Here is a 20741-nt window from a genome sequence, read left to right as displayed (position 1 = left end):
ACATAGAGTTGTCCATGGGAAAAACAGGGGGATCTTAAATCCACTCCACAGTATATAATAGTCTGTCCTTGTGATTTGTTGATTGTGATAGAGAATGCAAGTCTCACTGGAATTTGCAATCTCTTAAACTGAAAAGGAAGATCTGTTGGAATAAGTGGTATCCGCGGGATAAATACGGTTTCACCTTGTCCCTTTCTGGTTAAGATAGTCGCTTCAATTACATTGGACAGTAACCTCTTTACACAAAGCCTTGTGCCATTGCAAAGTTTTGGTGGGTCAAGGTTGCTAAGTAAAATAACTGGAGATCCCACAGCTTTTTACATTTTTTCCATTGACATGAATGGGTGAAATATGATTTTATGTTTGTAGCTCCGCCCACGTGTGCAGGTGGGCCGCGAGACCCCCAAAACATATCACCCCAGATAGTGAGGGATCTGCATATCAAGTTTCGTTCAAATCGGTCCCACAGCTTTTTACATTTTTCCCATTGACTTGAATGGGTGAAATCTGATTTTCTGTTTGTAGCTCCGCCCACGTGTGCAGGTGGGCCGCGAGACCCCCAGAACATATCACCCCAGGTAGTGAGGGATCTGCATACCAAGTTTAGTTCAAATCGGTCCCACAGCTTTTTCCATTTTTTCCATTGACTTGAATGGGTGAAATCTGATTTTCTGTTTGTAGCTCCGCCTACGTGTGCAGGTGGGCCGCGAGACCCCCAGAACATATCACCCCAGGTAGTGAGGGATCTGCATACCAAGTTTCGTTCAAATCGGGCAAGCCGTTTTTGAGTTGGCAGCTTTTTACATTTTTTCCATTGACATGAATGGGTGAAATCTGATTTTCTGTTTGAGGCTCCGCCCACGTGTGCAGGTGGGCCGCGAGACCCCCAGAATATATCACCCCAGGTAGTGAGGGATCTGCATACCAAGTTTCGTTCAAATCGGGCAAGCCATTTTTGCGTTGGCAGCTTTTTACATTTTTTCCATTGACATGAATGGGTGAAATCTGATTTTATGTTTGTAGCTCCGCCCACATGTGCAGGTGGGCCGCGAGACCCCCAGAACATATCATCCCAGGTAGTGAGGGATCTGCATACCAAGTTTCTTTCAAATCAGTCAAGCCGTTTTTGCGTGATCGCGGCACATACACACATACACACACACATACACACATACATACCTCCGATTTTATATATATAGATTTTGAGTTCCTCATTGCTCTTTTACCTAAATTTATCACTTATTTAGATACTCAAAAGCACTTTGAATTTCAAGAAGTCATCACTTCTCTCTGACAACTCAGATTATATCTATTTCAGTCTTCTTACGATGCATTTGAGTTGTCTGCCAGGGCAGCTGCTTGTTCTGTAGCAATGCGCCACCTTGGTTGGCTTCGTACCATTGACATGGATTCTAATCTTCAGGCAGCCACCAAGAAATTGTCTGAGCATGAAAAATCCTTTGCTTCTATTGTCAGACCTAAACCGAAGCCAGCTCCTGCCAAGCCTGCACACTCTCCTCCTATTTACCAGAGGCGTTTTGCTCCGAGAGCGGCTTCTTACACTCGCCCTCCTCTCATGAAACATAAACTGAAGCAACAGAAATCTCAACCTTCTGCTGCACCTAAGGCTACACAGCCTTTTTGACTGTTTAAAACAGAGTATAACCGCCACCGTTCTGTCTCTGTCCTATCTTCCCCCTATTGGAGGTCGTCTCCATCATTTTTACCACCGATGGGAGACAATCACATCCAACCTCTGGGTGCTGTCAATCATCAGGGAAGGATACTCTCTTCTTTTCTCTCAGGTTCCACCAGAGCTTCCTCCAAGAGAGTATCCTTCCAGTCCATCCCAGACCGCCCTTCTTCAGGAAGCTCAAGCTCTGCTTCGTCTCCATGCCATCGAACCAGTTCCATTGGAACAGCAGAACAGGGGGTTTTACTCCTGTTACTTCCTTGTTCTGAAGAAGTCGGGCGATCTGCGACCCATTCTGGATCTCAGGGCTCGCCACAAATTTTTAGTCAAAGAAAATTTTGCATGCTATCCCTGGCATCCCTGTATCCCCTCCTAGATCAGAACGACTTGTTATGCTCTCTGGATCTCAAGGAGGCTTATACTCATATTCCCATTCATCAATGGACTACGTGGTTCCTACAAAGTTTGGGATTCGAAATCAACTTTCCCAAATCACAACTTAAACCCTCTCAGAATCTACAATTCATCGGAGCTGTTCTGGATATTATCCAACTCAGAGCATTCCTTCCGCAATAACATCTGGAAGCTCTCCTACAACTCTGTCATACAGTGTCTTCCCGCTCCTCCATATCAGCGAGACACATGATGGTACTCCTGGGTCACATGGCCTCCACAGTACACGTGACTCCTTTTGCCAAACTTCACCTCAGAATTCCTCAGTGAACCCTGGCATCTCAGTGGACGTAGGTTTGCAACCCACTTTCTCGACACATAAGTCACTCCTTCATTTAAACAGTCTCTCCGTTGGTGGATGCTCTCTTCCAATCTCTCCAGAGGCTTGCTGTTTCAAACGCCCCCATCAAAAGGTCCTCACGACAGATTCCTCGACCTACACTTGGGGCACTCATCTCGATGGTCTCTATACTCAAGGCCACTGGACCAGTATGGATCGTCAGTATCATATCAATCTGTTGGAACTCAGAGCGATTTTCAAGGCTCTCAACGCTTTTCAACATCTTCTTCACAACCAGGTAATCCTCATTCGGACGGACAACCAAGTCGCCATGTACTATGTCAACAAACAGGGAGGGATGGGATCTTCCTCCCTTTGTCAAGAAGCTCTGAAGGTTTGGGACTGGGCAATCCGCCACAACAACTTCCTCAAAGCTGCCTACATCCAAGGGGCAGAAAATTGCTTGGCGGACAACTTGAGTCGCCTTCTGCAACCTCACGAATGGACACTCCATTCCTCGCCCCTACATCACATTTTTTCACAGTGGGGAACTCCTCAGATAGATCTCTTTGCAGCTCCCCACAACCACAAACTGCCTCAGTTCTGCTCCAGGATATATTCTCCTCATCGCCTTGAGGCAGATGCTTTTCTTTTGGAATGGACGAATCTCAAGACTTGTCAAGTTGAAGAACGACCATGCCACCATGATTCTGATTTGCTCCTCGGTGGCCGAGACAACCTTGGTACTCCCTTCTACTTCAACTCAGCAGCAGGGAACCATACCTTTTACCAGTTTTTCCATCTCCCCTTACACAAAGTCAGGGATCTCTGCTTCATCCCAACCTACAGTCTCTACACCTGACAGCTTGGTACCTCTCAACATAACTCCTCTTCAGTTTTCTCAACCTGTAAGAGACATTTTAGAGGCTTCTAGGAAGCCTACCACTAGACAATGCTATCACCACAAATGGACTAGATTTTCTATGTGGTGTTTTTCTCACAATAAGGAGCCTCAACATTCCTCCTTATCTTCTATTTTGGACTACCTTTTGCACTTATCCACCTCTGGCCTCAAGTCTACATCGATCCGAGTCCATCTAAGTGCAATTGCTGTTTTCCATCAGCCTATTGATGGGAAACCACTCTCTGCTCATCCGGTGGTTTCCAGATTTATAAAAGGACTTTTCAATGTCAAACCTCCTCTCAAACTGCCTCCAGTGGTTTGAGACCTCAATGTTGTTCTTGCTCAATTGATGAAGCATCCATTTGAACCAATGTCTACAGCACATCTGAAGTATCTCACTTGGAAAGTGATGTTTCTCATTGCCCTCACTTCTGCTCGAAGAGTCAGTAAGCTGCAAGCTTTAGTTGCTGATCCACCTTTCACTGTATTCCATCATGACAAAGTGGTCCTTCGTACTCATCCTAAATTCTTCCCTAAAGTGGTTTCAGAATTTTATCTCAACCAATCCCTTATTCTTCCAGTGTTCTTTCCAAAGCCTCATTCTCATCCTGGAGAATCAGCTCTTTATACTCTGGACTGTAAACGTGCTTTGGCCTTCTATTTGGAACGCACCAAACTACACAGAACTGCTTCTCAACTTTTTGTCTCTTTCGATCCAAACAAGTTGGGACATCCAATCTCTAAACGTACCATCTCCAACTGGATGGCTGCTTGTATCTCTTTCTGCTATGCCCAGGCTAGATTACCCCTACACAGTAGTGTCACAGCCCATAAGGTCAGAGCAATGGCAGCTTTAGTAGCTTTCCTCAGATCTACACCTATTGAGGAAATTTGCAAAGCTGCTACTTAGTCCTCGGTTCATACTTTCACTTCTCACTATTGTCTGGATGTTTTCTCCAGACGGGATGATCATTTTGGCCAGACAGTATTAAAAAATTTATTCTCCTAAATTGCCAACGCTCCCACCATCCTATTCTGGTTAGCTTGGAGGTCACCCTGGGATAAAGCACAGGTGTTATCCAGGGACAGCAGGCAGCTATTCTCACAACCCACCCACCTCCCCTGGTTGGCTTCTCTGCTAGCTATCTGAACTGAGGAGACGCGCCCTTTGCTGGGTGGGGAGGCACTCGCGCATGCGCGGTGCGGCTGACTAGAAACTTCTAGTTTCTACAAGCAAGTCTGCTTGCGAGACTTATGCATTGAGGCTCCGTCAGTGATGTCACCCATATGTGAGAATAGCTGCCTGCTGTCCCCGGATAACACCAGTTAAGGTAAGTAACTGTGCTAATGTGGCAAATATTTTTCTGCTAAAAATTGTTGTAAGGCCTGAATTTGAGTCAGTGTCATTAGTGAAAATAAATACAAATTTAGTTCCTCATATATAAAAGTGTATCTGGCTTCCCTAGGAACTCTGAGCATCTTCCTTTACTTGTCTTTCAGTATCAGCCTGTTCGGCAGGATGTGTGGAGGTTGATTCGGGGACAGAGGCTGTCAACGGCAACTCATTCAAGATAAATTGCATCTCCTGCAAGAAGCGTGGTGAGACTACTGCTACGGCCTTCACAGAATGGCTTTTCAAAGGCAAACAGGATTCAGACTATACTCTGGTAAGTTCAGAGTGATGCAGAGATGAACAGCTTTGTGTATGTTTGGTTGCAAATTCTTCAGGAACAAAGTCCTCCAAACAATCCTGGAGAAAAAAACTCAGAGAATTCTCTAAACTGAGGGCCAGATTCTGCATAGTACAATCAAAGTTGCATGTGCAAATTGGTGTGCACTGCTGATTTGCGCATGCAGCTTAATTGTTTAACAAGCTAATTAGCACCGATAAGTGGCAATTAACTATTAATAATTGGGCACTAATTAGAAGTTATGTGCACAACTTTCTAAGCACATTCTATAAAATAGTGCACGCAGATTTTAGTGTCCGAATCTCAAAGAGGGCTTGGCCAGGGGATAAGCATGGGCATTTCCTAAAAGTTAAGCACACTGTTATAGGATATGCCTGATCTGTGCACAACTTAGATGCAGGTATTTCGGCCTGGTTTTCATTGGCCTAAATGGATGCTCCTAAATGTTAGTCACACTTACTGCCACTAAGCGTGATTCTATATACGGTGAGTGCCTTTTATAGGATCATGCTAAGCACCATTCTGGCCAGCTTCGATTTTTTTAGGCGCCTTATATAGAATTTGAAGGCAAGTGTGCAAATTGGTTAATCAAGTTACTGTATCTTGTTATCAGCTTCCCATGTGTTCCTGGTAACTAGGGCTCAGATGAAGTTTGTTAAGGCAGTGAGAAAGAATGGCAAGAGTAAAGATAACTGCAGGAGACCCAACTTGTTGAGATAAATCCAGCAACATATATTTTGATTTATTTTAATCCTGTGGATGCATTGTAGATACATTAATCATTTCAGAATAGTATATTAATTTCTTTTTTGTTGTTTTTGTGTTATAAAATTGAATGAAAATTGACTGACACATTAAAACATACAGGTGTCCAAGCCAACACACAAACCATTTGAATATACAGTGGTATCTTGGATTACGAGCATAATCCGTTCCAGGAGCATGCTCGTAATCCAAAATGCTCGTTTATCAAAGCGAGTTTACCCATAAAAAATAATGGAAACTCGCTTTGATACGTTCCCCCCCCCCCTCCCAAGGCCAGGGTGCTGCTCCTCCCCCCACTCGCAAAGTCCTCGTCCCCCCCGCATGATCTGGCACCCCCCCGTGAGAACAGGCACCCCCCGCCCGACCAACTTTAACTCACCCCCCCGTCTGGCACTGGCACGATAACCGCTCCCCCCTGCTCCCAAAGGCCCTCCCCCCCCCGCTCGAATAGGCACCCCTCCCCGCGAGACAAGGAACCCCCCGCCCGACCAACTTTAACTCACCCTCCCTTTGGCACTGGCACGCAGCCCACAAGTGCCGGTGCCGGTGCCACTTGAAGATCTTCTTCTTCCCAGTCTCTGCTGGCTTTGAGCATGCATCTGCGCATGCTCAAGCCCTTCTAATTCTCCCTCTCGCCGAGATTCTCGGTGAACGTTTTCTGAAAGTCCAAGTATACAATATCCACTGGTTCTCCACTATCAATTTGTCTGTTCACTGTCTCAAAAAATTGAAGTAGGTTCGTCAAACATGATTTCCCTTTCCTGAAGCCATGTTGATTGGCTCTCATCAGGTTGTGTGTGTCTAGGTGCCGGACTATGCTATCTTTGATCAGCGCCTCAACCATCTTTCCAGAGACAGACGTAAGACTTGCAGGTCTGTAGTTGCCTGGCACTCCTCTCGATCCTTTTTTAAATATCGGCGTGACATTCGCTATCTTCCAGTTGTCCGGTATCTGTCCTGTTTTGATTGACAGGTTGGCAAGTTTTTGCAATAGTTCTCAGATTTCAAATTTCAGTTCTTTTAGTACTCTCGGATGAATTCCGTCCAGTCCAGGAGATTTATCACTTTTAAGTTTATTGATCTGTTGATAAATCTGGTCCAAGTCCACTTCTACTGTGGTGAGGCTGTCCTGTATGACTCCCTTGAACACTTTCACTGTGACAGGTATTGCTGCGGTGTCTTCCTTTGTAAAGACAGACACAAAGAAGGAATTCAGTCTGTCTGCAATTTGTTTGTCATCCTTGACGCACCTTTTTCCTCCCAGGTACCAAATTTTCTTTATAGTGATGTGACTTGAAATAGGTGCCTGCTTACCTTCTTGTCTTAGACACCCTGTTAGAGGGTGACCGAAATTGGAGTTCTTGGTTTTGGCTGAAACTGAATCTGTGGCCAAAACTTACTGCTTGATTTCAGCTAATATCAAAACAATCACTCCCCTCCCCCCACACACACATCCAATAGAGAGCAAGAGTGCAGATCCCTTGGGGCCATCCATTCCATCCCCCCTTTGACCTCCCCAGGCTTATCTTTAGAAGCCCTGGTGGTCTAGTAGCCACTTTGGGTCAGGAATGATCCCTAATTTCTCCTGCCCATGCCAGCTCAAACAGTTTTGTAGTATCCAGATCTGATTGTTTATGTTTCTGTATGAATGATGATTTAAAATCTGTCTTTTATAATGGCTTTCAATTTTTCTGTTTTATAAAATGTTTTTATTGTAAACTGCCTTGAATTGTGCTGCAACAAAGGTATCAAGTTTAATAAATGATAAATTACAATTTTAAATACAAACTCCATAAAGATAAGTTAATGAATAGTTATATTTAAGATCTTTAAATGAATCACTTTCTTTCTTTTCTTTTCTTTTTTTCCAATTCTTTATTCATTTTTTAAAAATTTACAATAAGTGTAACAGCATTTATAACATTTTAAACTCAAATACAACACTTAATAGTCTGTTAAAATCCATATCAGAATTTATCCCCCTCCCCCCTAATCAATAACATTCTTTAAATTCAAGAAAACCTACCATAAACCCCATTCCTATATACCTTATTTAATATTCAAATTAAAAAACCCTTCCCCCCTCCCCCCATCCTGGATGTGCATTTTTAAGGGGAAAAATAATATTCAATCATTACAATATTTTGTTAATGGCTCCCAAATCTCCTGAAATTTTCTAAAATTCCCCTGCTGTGAGGCTATTGTCCTTTCCACTTTCTGATATAGGCCATGCTTTGCTATCATTGTATCAGAAATATAGACATTATAGAAATATATCACACTTAGGGCCTGTTTTACCAAGCCACGCTAGCAGTTGCCCGTGGCAACAGCTCCGAATCCCTTTAAATCTCTATGGGCTTCAGGGGCGTTACCGCACAGCTGCTGCTAGTGCGGCTTTGTAAAACAGGCCCTTAGAATTTTATAAATAATAATTCAAAAATATTAAAGATACTCCTACTTTTTCTAACCGGTTCCATCATTCTGTTTCTTTTTTTAATCAACATATCAATGGTGATTCTTAAAATTTTATCATAGTCCTTGATACAGTAATAGCATAACATAGACTATATCAGAAATTGGTGCAGGTGGGCAGTTATAAAATTACCCCTTAACTATTAAGGTTTAGGATGTCTGTCGTATAAGTAAATTTTATCAGCAATGCAGATAAAAGTTGAATTGGCTAAAACAGAGGGTTGGGAGAGGTTTTCTATCTTCACAAAGTTTATCTTTAAAATCTGCATTCTGGCAAGTTTAATTTTCAAGATCATATAACACTGAGGTCTGTGCAATATTGAACCCCATTTTCCTGAGGTTATTGCTGGATGGAAGGGTGAAGCACTCTCCTGGGGCTGTGACTCTATGGATCTCACCTACACTAATACTTAAGCAGGAGGTCCAGATTGACACAGGTTTAGTTGTTCAAAACAAAAAATGTCTTTATTGAAGAATTATTGAGAAACAAAATCCAGTAGTAGAAGCTACAAATCAATCCATATTAGTCTGTTTACAGTTCATTTTGAAATCTTAAGACATTTGGAAATAAGGGTCAACAAACAAATTTGCATGTGAGACCTTTTTATTGAACAAACTTAATATATCTGTGAGTAACATAGTAGATGATGGCAGATAAAGACCTGAATGGTCCATCCAGTCTGCCCAACTTTACCCACTCTTTAAATTACTGATTTGATTTAAATTTTCCTTCTTCTTAGCTATTTCTGGGCCAGAAACCAAAGCTCTGCCCTGTTCTGTGCTTAGGTTCCATCTACTAAAGTCTCCATCAAAGCTCACTTCAACCCATCTAAACCATCTCAGCCACGGGGACCATTTACCGTGGTAAACCGCGGTTCACCGCAGTAAATCCACAGGAATGGAGACTTTTGCAACTGGTTTACCGCAGGAATGGGGGACAAGATTTTTCACTGCCCCGCAGGAATGGGGACAAGACCTTTTACCGCCCCGTGGGAGCGGTGAAAAGTCTTATTCCTGTGGTAAAAAAATTGCGCCCATGTCAGACTCAGCATGTTCTCCCCAGCTCCTCTTGCGCCTATTTTACCTTCAGGAGCCAGCCATGCCACAATGAAGACAGAAGGAACCTAAAACCTAAGCCTGAGACCAATGTGATTTGAAGAATAAAATTACCAGACAACAAAAAGAAAAAAAATAAATTTATTTTATATTTTGTGATTAGAATATTTCAGATTTGAAATATGTATCCTGCTAGAGCTGGTATTAGACATAACTGGGGACCACAAAGTCCAGGCAGTGTTTCTTTAGCTTCCAGCTGGCTTAAGGCTCTCTCTCTGACCAGGGGGCAGTTGCCCTAGTTGCATTCCCCTAATATTCTTACCATGTGTGACTAAAGCAGGGGTGTCCAATTGCGGCCTGAGGGCCGCATGCTGCCCCGTGAAGTATTTTGTGCGGCCCCAGTCGAGGGCAATGCAATGTTTTCCTCTGCTGCCCCCGAGTGTTTACCGTCTTGCTGGCTCTGCAGTGTTTTGTGCGGCCCCAGAAACATTATTTTTGACCAATGCAGCCCAGGGAAGCCAAAAGGTTGGACACCCCTGGTTAAAGTATTCTGTTAGCTTGATTTTTCTATGTAGCATTCTGTAGTAATTTGGTTTGTTCAGTTTTCACAATAGTGAAGGGGATATTTGTGAAAGGGAGGGGAGATGGGTTTTGTTGAACCTTGCTCTGTTTTATTTGTGTTTACAAAATGACAGTTGTCAGAGGAGAAGCTTCCACCCCCCACACATGCAAATGCAGGGTGGCACAGGCAGGCTTTGCCGGCATCAGCTTCTTTTTTAAAGTGCCGTGAAGGTAAGGGGGAGGGAGGTAGGGAGGGAGATAGAGTTGGCCGGAGGTAGGAGGAAAGGGCCGCGCGCGCGATCGGTGACCACGCGCCTTCCCTCCCTTAAGTTTCTTTACTCCGTGAAGGTAAGGGGAGAGAGGGAGATTCTTAGGCTGCTGAAGGGCAATGAGGTGGCGAGAAGGAAGGGTGGATGCTGCGGGGGCGGTGAAGGGGACGACGGCGACGGGGCAGTGAAAGGGAGGGCGGGTTCGGGGATGGGGCAATGAAGGGGACGGCATTGAAGGGGACGGCGGTCCAGTGACGGGGACAGATTTTTTCCCCGTGTCATTCTCTATGTCCAATCTTCAGCTTGCAGTATGAAACAGGATTTACACTCAAAATAAGACAAAAACAGAATCAGTAAATACTTAAGTGCTTTCATTAGCAAACTTGCATAGTAGTTATCAGTTGTCCCTAGACAAACAGGTAGTATAGTCCAAAAGAATGGCTCAACTTCCTTCCAGAGTGAAACAAGGCCAAAAGGAAAAGAAAACCAAATCACAGTCCAAATTGCTGCAGTTCTTTTGTAGCACTTACAGCTTCACAGGACCATTATTTTAGTAGCAGCAGAAACAGTTCCTTTTGGCAAAGCAAACTTTACTTAGTCCCAAGGTCCAAAAGAAATCAAAAATATCCAAAGACAAAACTCCTAGGCAATCACTCTTTATGCACAGCCTTATGCTAATGTCTCTATTTAGGCTTGCTATTTAAAGTGGAAGCTTTAGGCAGCACCCCATATACTAAAATATATCCACAACAAAGCCCAGTAGTTTAAGCCAGCTCCATGGCTTCTACAAGCTCTCCTTTATATGGAAGCATTTCACCAACCTCTATAGATTCCTGTTGGGCAGTCAGCTCTGGGGTAAACGGTTCCTCATATTCACTCACAGCCAGCATTTCAATGTCAGGCTTTGACTTGGACTGGTGGCTGCTAGGTGGTAATACCTGTGGCTCTGTTCTTCTCCTGGGTGACTTCAATAGCTCTGCTTCCTCCCTGCTGCTGGCCTCTTTTTGCTCTCTCAGGGTCTGGTTTATATTGGAGAGAGTCCTGCCTACACCTGTTTGGAATTGGTATGGGCAAGTACTCTCTCTGCCTCCCCCTTTGGTTAGACTGCAGATTGCAGTCTGGGAAAAACTTTTTCTGAGGGGGGAAAAAAAGAAACTTTTCAGCTTGTTTCTATAAACTTTCCCTTTGTGTTGAACAGGACGTTCTTGCCAGTGATCCTGACTGTGAGGACTTGAGCTGGGATAGACAGCTCCATTTGCCTGCTCATCAGGAAAACTTCTCTGGTGGGCTTTAAACCCCTTTAATACTGGCTTGCCCTTATATTTCTCCTGTGGCAAGTCGAGAACGGCACTAGATTAGCCACAATGCTCATCCCCTTGTTCCCAGATTTATGAAATACAAAAGATCCTACAGCCATTTCCTACCTCAGCTATGGAACCAACTACCCACACAGATCAGGTCACTAGACTCACTAAAGACCTTCTGCAGAGCAGTAAAGACCTTCCTCTTCTGCCAATCGGGCCATTAAAAACTGCCTCCTCAATATACTTCTCCTAGTACTCTTCGCTATGACCAGTCTGGTCTCTAGAATAAGCTCTGTTATTGTCTACTGTAACCTATTTGTTGTCATGACTAGTCTGTTTTCAAACGATTGTGAATGTCTACTTGTAACCCGTTCTGAGCTTCTGGGAGAACAGGATAAAAATTGAAATAAATGAAAGAACTTTTCAATATTAAACCACCTCTCAAACAGCTTCCAGTGGTCTGGGATCTCAACGTTGTTCTCATTAGACTGTTGAAGCCTCCATTTGAACAAATATCTTCGGCTCATCTTAAATATCTCACTTGGAAAGTGGTATTTCTAATCTCTATCTCTTCCACTCGTCGAGTGAGCAGACTTCAGGTGTTGGTGGCAGACCCACACTTTACAGTTTTCCACCATGATAAAGTAGTTCTCAGCACCCATTCTAAATTCCTAACGAAAGTAGACATGGAATTTCATTTGAATCAATCAATTGTGCTTCCAGTGTTCTTTCCCAAGCCTCATTCTCACACTGGAGAAGCAGCTCTTCATACTTTGGACTGCAAACAAGCTTTGGCTTATTACTTACAGCAGAATAAGCCACATTGATAACGTGACAATTTATTTTTTTCATCAAAATGGGACATCTATTAATTGTCAATCCCACCCCAATCCTGCCCTAGCCCCGCCCCCAATCCCACCCCCAATTTCTTCCCATTCGTTTTTCATGTACACATAATATCTTATTAATTCCTAATGGTAACCATAAAATTTAAAAAAACTACAAAGCACATTATACGCAGAGAAAATGTTAATTATCATTTATATTTGGGGGGTTTCAAAGATGTCAAGGCAGATGACTTTAAAATATGCAGTCACCTCAGTAACTATAGAAAAATAGACAAATATAGTGCAAAATATAGACAGCAGATATAAATTCTCAAAACTGAAACATTTTGATCACTAAATTGAAAATAAAATCATTTTTCCTACCTTTGCTGTCTGGTGATTTCATGAGTCTCTGGTTGCATTTCCTTCTAACTGTGCATCCTTTCTTTCATTTCTTTCTTTACTCAGGCACAATAATTGTCCCTTTCTATTCCCTCTTTCCTTCCTTCCCATGTCCTTAGTGCCCCCAGTGCCTCCATTCCATGTCCTTAGTGCCCCCAGTGCCTCTTTCCCATGTCCTTAGTGCCCCTTCCTATGTCCTTAGTGCCCCTTCCTATGTTCTTAGTGCCCCCAAGCCCTCCTTCCCATGTCCTTAGTGCCCCTAGTGTTCCTTCCCATGTCCTTAGTGCCCCCAGTGCCTCCTTCCCATGTCAGTGCCCCAGTACCCCTTCCTATGTCCTTAGTGCCCCTTCCTATGTCCTTAGTACCCCCAGTGCCTCCTTCCCATGTCTTTAGTGCCCCCAGTGCCCCTTCCTATGTCCTTAGTGCCCCAGTGCCTCCTTCCCATGTCCTTATTGCCCCTTCCTATGTCCTTAGTGCCCCCAGTGCCTCCTTCCCATGTCCTTAGTGCCCCCAGTGCTCTTTCCTATGTCCTTAGTGCCCCCAGTGCCCCCTTCCCATGTCCTTAGTGCCCCCAGTGCTCCTTCCTATGTCCCCCTCAATGCCTTCCAGCCTTTGTTCTACCCCCTCCCCCAAAGCTAGCCAGCCTACCTCTCCCTGCCGTGCTAAAGCCTGCCTGCCTCCCTTCCTCCAGTGCCAAAGCCTGCCCCCCGGACCGGCCCCCGCTGCTGCTTTCCGCCGCTTCAAACACCCCCCACCTCTGTCCACCGCCGCTGCCGACCACCGCAACTAAAGCAAAGTAAGGTCCAGGCGCCAGCCCACAAACCTTCTTCCTGATGTCAATTCTGATGTCGGAGAGGAAGTTCCAGGCCAGCCAGGATTGGCTGGCCCGGAACTTCCTCTCCGATGTCAGCTTGGTCCTCAGTTCACATATTCACATTTCACTACTGTCTGGAATCTTATTCCAGATGAGATTGTCACTTCAGTCATGCAGTATTACAAAATTTATTCTCTTAATGGACAACACTCTCTCCATCCCACTGTAATAAGCTAGGGAGTCCCGCATGTTAGAATATGCTGCCTGCTTGTCCTGGGAAAGAGCACAGTTACTTACCATAATGGGTGTTATCCAGGGACAGATATTCTCACAACTCACCCTCCTCCCCTGGTTGGCTTCTTAACTTGCTTATGGAACTGAGGAGCCGCGGAAAGTACTCACTTATGCATGGTGCGGGCAGTTACGAAGTTTCTAAATACGTAAAGTGGCAATACACTTTTAATACTGTCCATACCGGGGCTCTTTGTGAGAATATCTGGATAAAACCCGTTACAGTAAGTAACTGTGCTATTCCTTTGCATCATCACCCTTGAAAACTATTTCTGATTCAGATAGATCACTTTCATCTTCTTCCAAAATGACTGAAGTAAAGAATTCATTCAGTCTCTCCGCTATGGCCTTATCCTCCCAGAGCACCCCTTTGCTCCTTGATCATCCAGTGGTCCCTCTCTGGTTTTCTGCTTTTGATGTACCTAAAAAAATTTATGAATTTATGCCTCATTGGCCTTTTTTGCCTCAAGCATCATTCCCTCTCTGTCCCGATGGGCTCATACTCTACCTAATGTACCTGGGGTATTGGGGGATTAAGAGACTTGCCCAGGGTCACAAGGAGCAGTGTGGGATTTGAACCTACAACCTCAGGGTGCTGAGGTTGTAGCTCTAACCACTGTACCACACAATTCTTAATCTAGTGAGCTAGTGTGGACTTGGAAGCTGTTTGACTTTTCCAAGGACCACAGTGTAAAACAAAAATATAGTACAACTTCCATAAATAGTTTTTGCCAAGTAGTAGATCAGAACTCTGTGCATATCCAGCACATGAAAAACTTTATGTCCATCCTTATCTCTTTTAGAGAAGGCTGGGAGATATTTCCTGATTTACATAGAATGACAATACCACCTTGGGTAAAAATGAGATACTGTCCTCAGTGATTCAGAAACCTCTGAAAAGGAAACATAAGGATATCTGCAAGACAGAGCTTGTTTCTCTGACACCTGGCTAGCTGAATAGATCACCACTAGAAAAACCATTTTCAGAAAGAAGTTCTTAAGGAATGCCTACCTTCATGGGACTAGGGGACACTCGATGAAACTGCAGATAAATACTTTTAAAACCAATAGGAGGAAATATTTTTTCACTCAGAGAATAGTTAAGCTCTGGAACACATTGCCAGAGGTTGTGGTAAAAGCAGATAGCAATAAAATGGCGAGTCACTTGTATTTGGATGAGACTCTTTGGAGGTCATCCTACCAGTTAGTAGGTTCCCAAAAAGCTTCCAAGGTCTCGAATGTTTAAACTACACTTTTGTGTCTGGTAGTTTTTTTCCTTGGCCACCTCTGAAGATAGAGATAAGAACTGAGGTGGGATGTAGCCTGTTCATGTACTAATTTAGACCAAACAATATATTCTAATCACAAAATAGAAAATAAAGGGGTTTTTTCCTAATTTTTGAGTGTGCGTCATTTTATTCTTTAAATCATGTTGGTCTCAGGTGCTGGTCTGTTTTCTTTTGTCTTCTCTTAACTCACTTTCCAGGGTCTCCTGACCATTTGACATTTCTTCTTTCTCCATGCTTACCATCCATCTTCTATCTCTATGTATGTATTGTTCTTCATGTTCAGCATCTTCCTACTCTATATCTCCTATACGTCCCTTTCTAATATTTCCCCTGTACCACTAGCATTAGTTTAGACGCGATTCCATCAGGCAGCCTCAGGGCCTTTGCTGGGCCGGCCCACCTCGCATCATCAAATCGGGCCGGCCTAGCAAAGGCCCTGAGACTGCCTGATCTAAACTAATGCTAGCAAGAGCTGTATGGTGAAGTTAAAACATAGAAACATGATGGCAGATAAAGGCTAAATGAGAGATCCCACGTGCTTGTCCCAGGCTCTTTTGAATTCAGGCACCATACAACAATATCTGCAGTCACTTCTACTGTGTCATGAGACCACATATAGCGAGCAATGAACAATCTTTCTCATGGCTGTATTTCTACAAGTTATCAATGGAAAAACAATTTGTTCAACTTCTAGTGCAACAGGCAAATGGTTATGAACAAACTATTGCAGATTATATTACATATCCAAGATCTCAAACACCCGAGACACTACTTGATTCGTTTCATGTCCTTACTGGGGTTACGTGTTCATCATCGGCCTTGTTTTACTTATTAATGCCTGGCCACACAGGCAGCGCGATTAGACCACCAACTCTCTACTTTGCTGATAACGATCCAAAACTACAGAACATTTAGAAAAGAAATAAAAACAATACTATTTTAAAAAACCCTGATACCCAACAATTGAAACCAACCTAAAGCATCTCTACTCTCTAAAACAACCTAACGCCACAAGATCTGCCTCATCTCTACGAACCAATGTATTTATTCTATAATTCCTCTGGAAATGGCCAAATAGTTCCTTTATGTAATCCGCCTTGAACCGCAAGGTAACAGCAGAATAGAAATCACTAATGTAATGTAATGTAGTGTAATACCCAAATGTACTTATGTGGTGCTGTGATAAATTTAAATTTAAGAAGAGCACTTAGATTATAGCCCAATGGCTACCCAGCCATTTCACTGGCAAGTTTCCTCAGGGGCTGATGCTCTTCACTTTCATTATATCCTGCATTAAAACATAAACTGCGTTACTAATTCAAATTGAGTGCAAATCCCAACCAAAATATAAATGGTCAATTTTTATTATTATTAATATTTTATTTTGTTATTCTTAAATATATAGCTAACTTTAAAAACATTAAGAATTCAAATCTATAATTTATCAACTTGAGGACCACCCAGTGATAATTACATTACATTAGGGACTTCTATTCTGCCTATACCTTGCAGTTCAAGGCGGATTACAAAAGAGCTAACTGGACATTTCCAGTGAAGTTACAACAGTTTTGGGGTTTGTTTGTTTTTTGGTTACAAGGGAGGAGAGATACCTGGATTAATTCTGGAAGAACTTGCAAATTGGATATTAAATTGACTGTACGTTACTGTGTGATATAACAAATAGATTACAGTTAGAGTACAAATAAGATTACGTTACATTTCAGGGATCTGAATACTTGGTTGGTGTTTTGGGGAGGAAGAGATTATTTAAGTGGAGGTTTTGGGGGAGAATTTATCTAGGAGGAGGGGGAAGGGTTGGGTTAAGATATCTGGATAATCTTTTTGAAAAGTAGGGTTTTGATTTCTTTTTGAAAAGTTTTGAAGTCGACTGTTGCCATCAACAGGTTGGAGATGGAGTGGTTAAGTTTTGCTGTTTGCGTCGCCAGAAGGTTATCAAACATCTTTTTGCGCTGAGTGCCCTTGAGTGGAGGGAAGGCAAAAGAGTTCGGAGTTATTCTTTGTCTTGAGGTGAGGATCTGGTTTAGGCAGTTGTTTAGATAGGGGGGGGGCGGAGCCGTTTAATGCTTTGAATAATAGACAGTAGAATTTGAATTGAATTTGTGCTTGCATAGGTAGCCAGTGAGAGTCTAGGAAGGCAGTTGTAATATGATCATATTTTCTCAGGGAGTAGATTAGTCTGAGTGCAGTGTTTTGTATAGTCTGAAGTTGTTTTATCATGTTGGCAGGGCAAGGTAGATAGAGGGAATTGCAATAGTCCAGTAGACCTAAGACTAGGGATTGGACAAATAGCCTGAATTGTGCTGGGTCGAAGAATTTTCTTATTTTACGTAGATTTCTCATAATTAAAAAAGCTTTCTGGGATGTTTTATTGATTTGGGACTGCATTGTGCAGCATCTGTCTATCATTATTCCTAGGAGTTTGAGTTTGGGCTGTATTGGGTATTTGGTGTTTTTAATTTTCAGTTCTGTAATGGTGGGAGTTTTGGCCTTTTCGAGCAGAAGGAATTTTGTTTTATCTGAGTTTAGTTTCAGTTTGTGGTCTACCATCCATTTTTCCACTGCATCTAGGGTTATTTCCAGTTTTGCTGTAGTGGTGGGCTCTGATGGGTCGAAGGGGAGGAGTATGGTGATGTTGTCTGCGTAGCTGAAGGATGTAACATTTAAGTTATCTAAAGTGGCTCCAAGGGAGGAAATAAAGAGGTTGAAGAGCGTAGGTGATAGAGGTGATCCTTGTGGAACTCCGCATGGGTTGGACCATGGTTCTGATTTGATATTATTGGACTTTACCCTTTAGGTTCTTGATTTGAGGAATCCTTGGAACCAATTGTAGACCTTGCCTGAGATCCCAATGGCGTCAAGTATCTGTAGCAGTATGGAGTGGTCAATCAGGTCAAATGCTGCGGAGAGGTTAAGTTGGATTAACATCATCTTTTTGCCTTTGCTAATTTGCTGTCGAGCTGTGTCTAGTGGTGTTACAAGTAGTGTTTCTGTGCTGTGGTTGGTTCGAAATCCTGATTGTGAGGGGTGAAGTAGGTTATAGTCTTCCAGGTAGTTGGTGAGGTATTGTGCAACTAGACCTTCTATTATTTTAACGTATATTGGTATTGAAGCGATTGGTCTGTAGTTGGAAGGGTTATCTATTGGTCCTTTGTGGTCTTTCATGATTGGGGTGATTATGATCTCTCCAAGGTCTTGAGGGAATTGACCTTCTGTTAATGTGGTTTGAATCCATAGCATGAGGTTGGCTCTGAATGTGGTGGAGGAGTATGATAACAGGTAGGTGGGGCAGTTATTTAGGTCACAAGAAGCTTGGCTGTATTTTTTGTAGAGTCGATTCATATCCGACCAATATAATATGGGTAAGACTGTCCAGCTTCTGTCTGCAGCGATGGCTTCTCCTGTTGAAGGGTTTGTTGTTATCTTGTCAAGATGGGTGTGAGTATTGTTGAATGCGGTTCTGATCTTGGTGATCTTATTTTTGAAATGATCTGCTAGTTGAATAGCTGTCGGTGGGTGGTTTCCTTGTGTAACTAGGTGAGGTTTGGTGTCGGTGAGATTCTTTACTAGATTGAATAGCTTTTTTGTGTCTAGGGTTTCCGTGCCTATCATTTTGGAGTAGTAAGCTTTCCATTTTTCCTTGAGTTTGTTCTTGTATTGGTTGATTTGAGTTCTCCATGCTGTTTTTGTGTGTTCTAGGCTCTTTTTTTTCCATTCTCTTTCTTGTTGTCTGCAGAGCTTTTTTAGTTGGGGAAGTTCAGTGTCGAACCATTTGTCTGACGGTCTGCAGATTCTGGATTTTGATTTTTCAGGAGCTAGCTCATTCAGGATGGTTTCGCTTACAGTACGCCATTGTGTTATGAATTCGTTGGGGGCTATATTGGTGATTGCGGGGTCTGCTTTGTCCCAGAATGTGGAGGGTTCGATTTTTTGGCATGTTTTGAAGGAGGTTTTTGGGAGGGGGTTGCTTGTTAATGCGTTGAGCCCAATTGATGTTAAAGGTGTGTTTGTAGTGATCTGACCAGAGGGAGGGGTGCCAGGCCCCATTTGAGATGTGGATTTCGGGATTGTGAGTGTGTTGGGACATGTATGCAGCGACATCTAGTTGGTGGCCTTTTTCGTGTGTGGGTTGGGGGTTAAGGGTCTGGTAGTTCAGTGCTTTGAGGTATGAGAGTATATTTTCTACTTGTTTGGAGGTGTGGTCTTCTAGGTGGAGGTTTATGTCTCTAAGGAGTAGGTTATGAGGTGATGTTAGGGAGTTCTGATAAATGAATTCTTCGAGAGCATTCCATTTTCCTGGTGTTGTGTAACAAAAAATGCAGGTTAGAGTTCCTATGAGTGTATCGTTGGATAATTGGCAGACTAGGAGATCTAGATAGGGAGTGGAGTGTTTGTCTAGGGTCTTTAAGTTGATGTTGTTTTTGAGTATGATGGCTAGACCTCCTCCTCATTTTTTTTCTCTGCAGACCAATTAATGTGTCATGTGGGTAAATTTTAAATATGTAATATTATTTAGGGTTCTCTGAAAATCACTAAAACTACTTACCAACTTGAAGACCACATGGTGATATTATTTCATACGGGTAAATTTAAAATATATACTATTATTGGGGGTTCTCAGAAAATCACTAAAACTATTAATAAACAATGTTTTAAAAACTACTAATGATGTACTTCATGCAATGAATAACTTTCATGGCTGACTGCCAACTGGATAAATGAGGATCAACATCTACAGACCATGGTAATGCAATATTCTAACGCCAGTCCTACTCTTGAAGGAATCATCAGAAGTAATTGGCGAATTGTACAAACACATCCCATATTCAAGGACAACAAATTAAGAACTGCCTACAGTAGGGGATATAATCTTAAAGATATTTTGAGTTCCTCTAATCCCATTATAGATAGGAAAACATCTACAATTACAGGGCATTATAAATGTGAACATTGCAAATGTTGTGAAAACACCATGCAAATTAAGACGTTTCAAAATCCATCCGATAGCACATTTTGAAGCATTTTACATTACATTACATTACATTAGTGATTTTTTATTCCGCTTGTGCCTTGCGGTTCAAAGCGGATTACATAAGAAGAGAGCTGGACATTTCCAGGAGGGTACATGACATTGGAGAATACAGATTGAAAGTGTAGACTAATGACAGAGAGAGTGTGTAGACATAATAACAATGGAAGATAAAACAGGTTACATTACTATACATATCAAATATTCTGTTTCCATACGTTGGTAGGCAATCTGTTTCGGTAGGGTGAATTAGGTTCCTGGTATTTTTATTTTTTTTTATTATTTTTATTTATTTATTTATTTTTTTTTTTTTTATATATGTATTTTTTTGTCGGTTGATGGTATGGTGCCAGGGAGTGATCAAACCTGGTTGGTGGAAGAGGGGAGGAGATTAGGTAGATTGTAAATACTTTTTGAAGAGCAGCGTTTTGATTTCTTTACGGAATGCTTTGAAGTCAGATGTTGAGGTTAACAATCTAGTGATGGAGGGTTCGAGTTTTGCTGCATGCGTTGCTATGAGGTTATCATAGAGCTTTTTACGATGAGTGCCATTGAGTGGTGGGTATGAGAATGGTGTCAGTGTTCTTCTTATTCTGGGTGGAAGGTTACGTTTTAGGCGATCG

At 42.6% G+C, this 20741-nt stretch overlaps 1 protein-coding gene across 2 annotated transcripts in view; it reads left to right on the top strand.

Moving 5' to 3' along the window:
• Positions 1 to 20741, top strand: part of SCN1B (sodium voltage-gated channel beta subunit 1) — a 177507-nt gene that overhangs the window by 56601 nt on the left and 100165 nt on the right. For both annotated transcript variants that reach the window (XM_033914797.1, XM_033914798.1), the window contains exon 2: positions 4831 to 4997. In XM_033914797.1, the coding sequence (XP_033770688.1) occupies positions 4831 to 4997 (167 nt within the window). The remainder of the gene's footprint in view (positions 1 to 4830; positions 4998 to 20741) is intronic.

Source organism: Geotrypetes seraphini, chromosome 11 (assembly GCF_902459505.1).
Source record: "Geotrypetes seraphini chromosome 11, aGeoSer1.1, whole genome shotgun sequence".
Classification (NCBI taxonomy): Eukaryota; Metazoa; Chordata; class Amphibia; order Gymnophiona; family Dermophiidae; genus Geotrypetes; species Geotrypetes seraphini.
The sequence above is the reverse complement of the archived record's forward strand: the minus strand, read 5'-3'. Positions and strand labels throughout refer to the sequence as shown.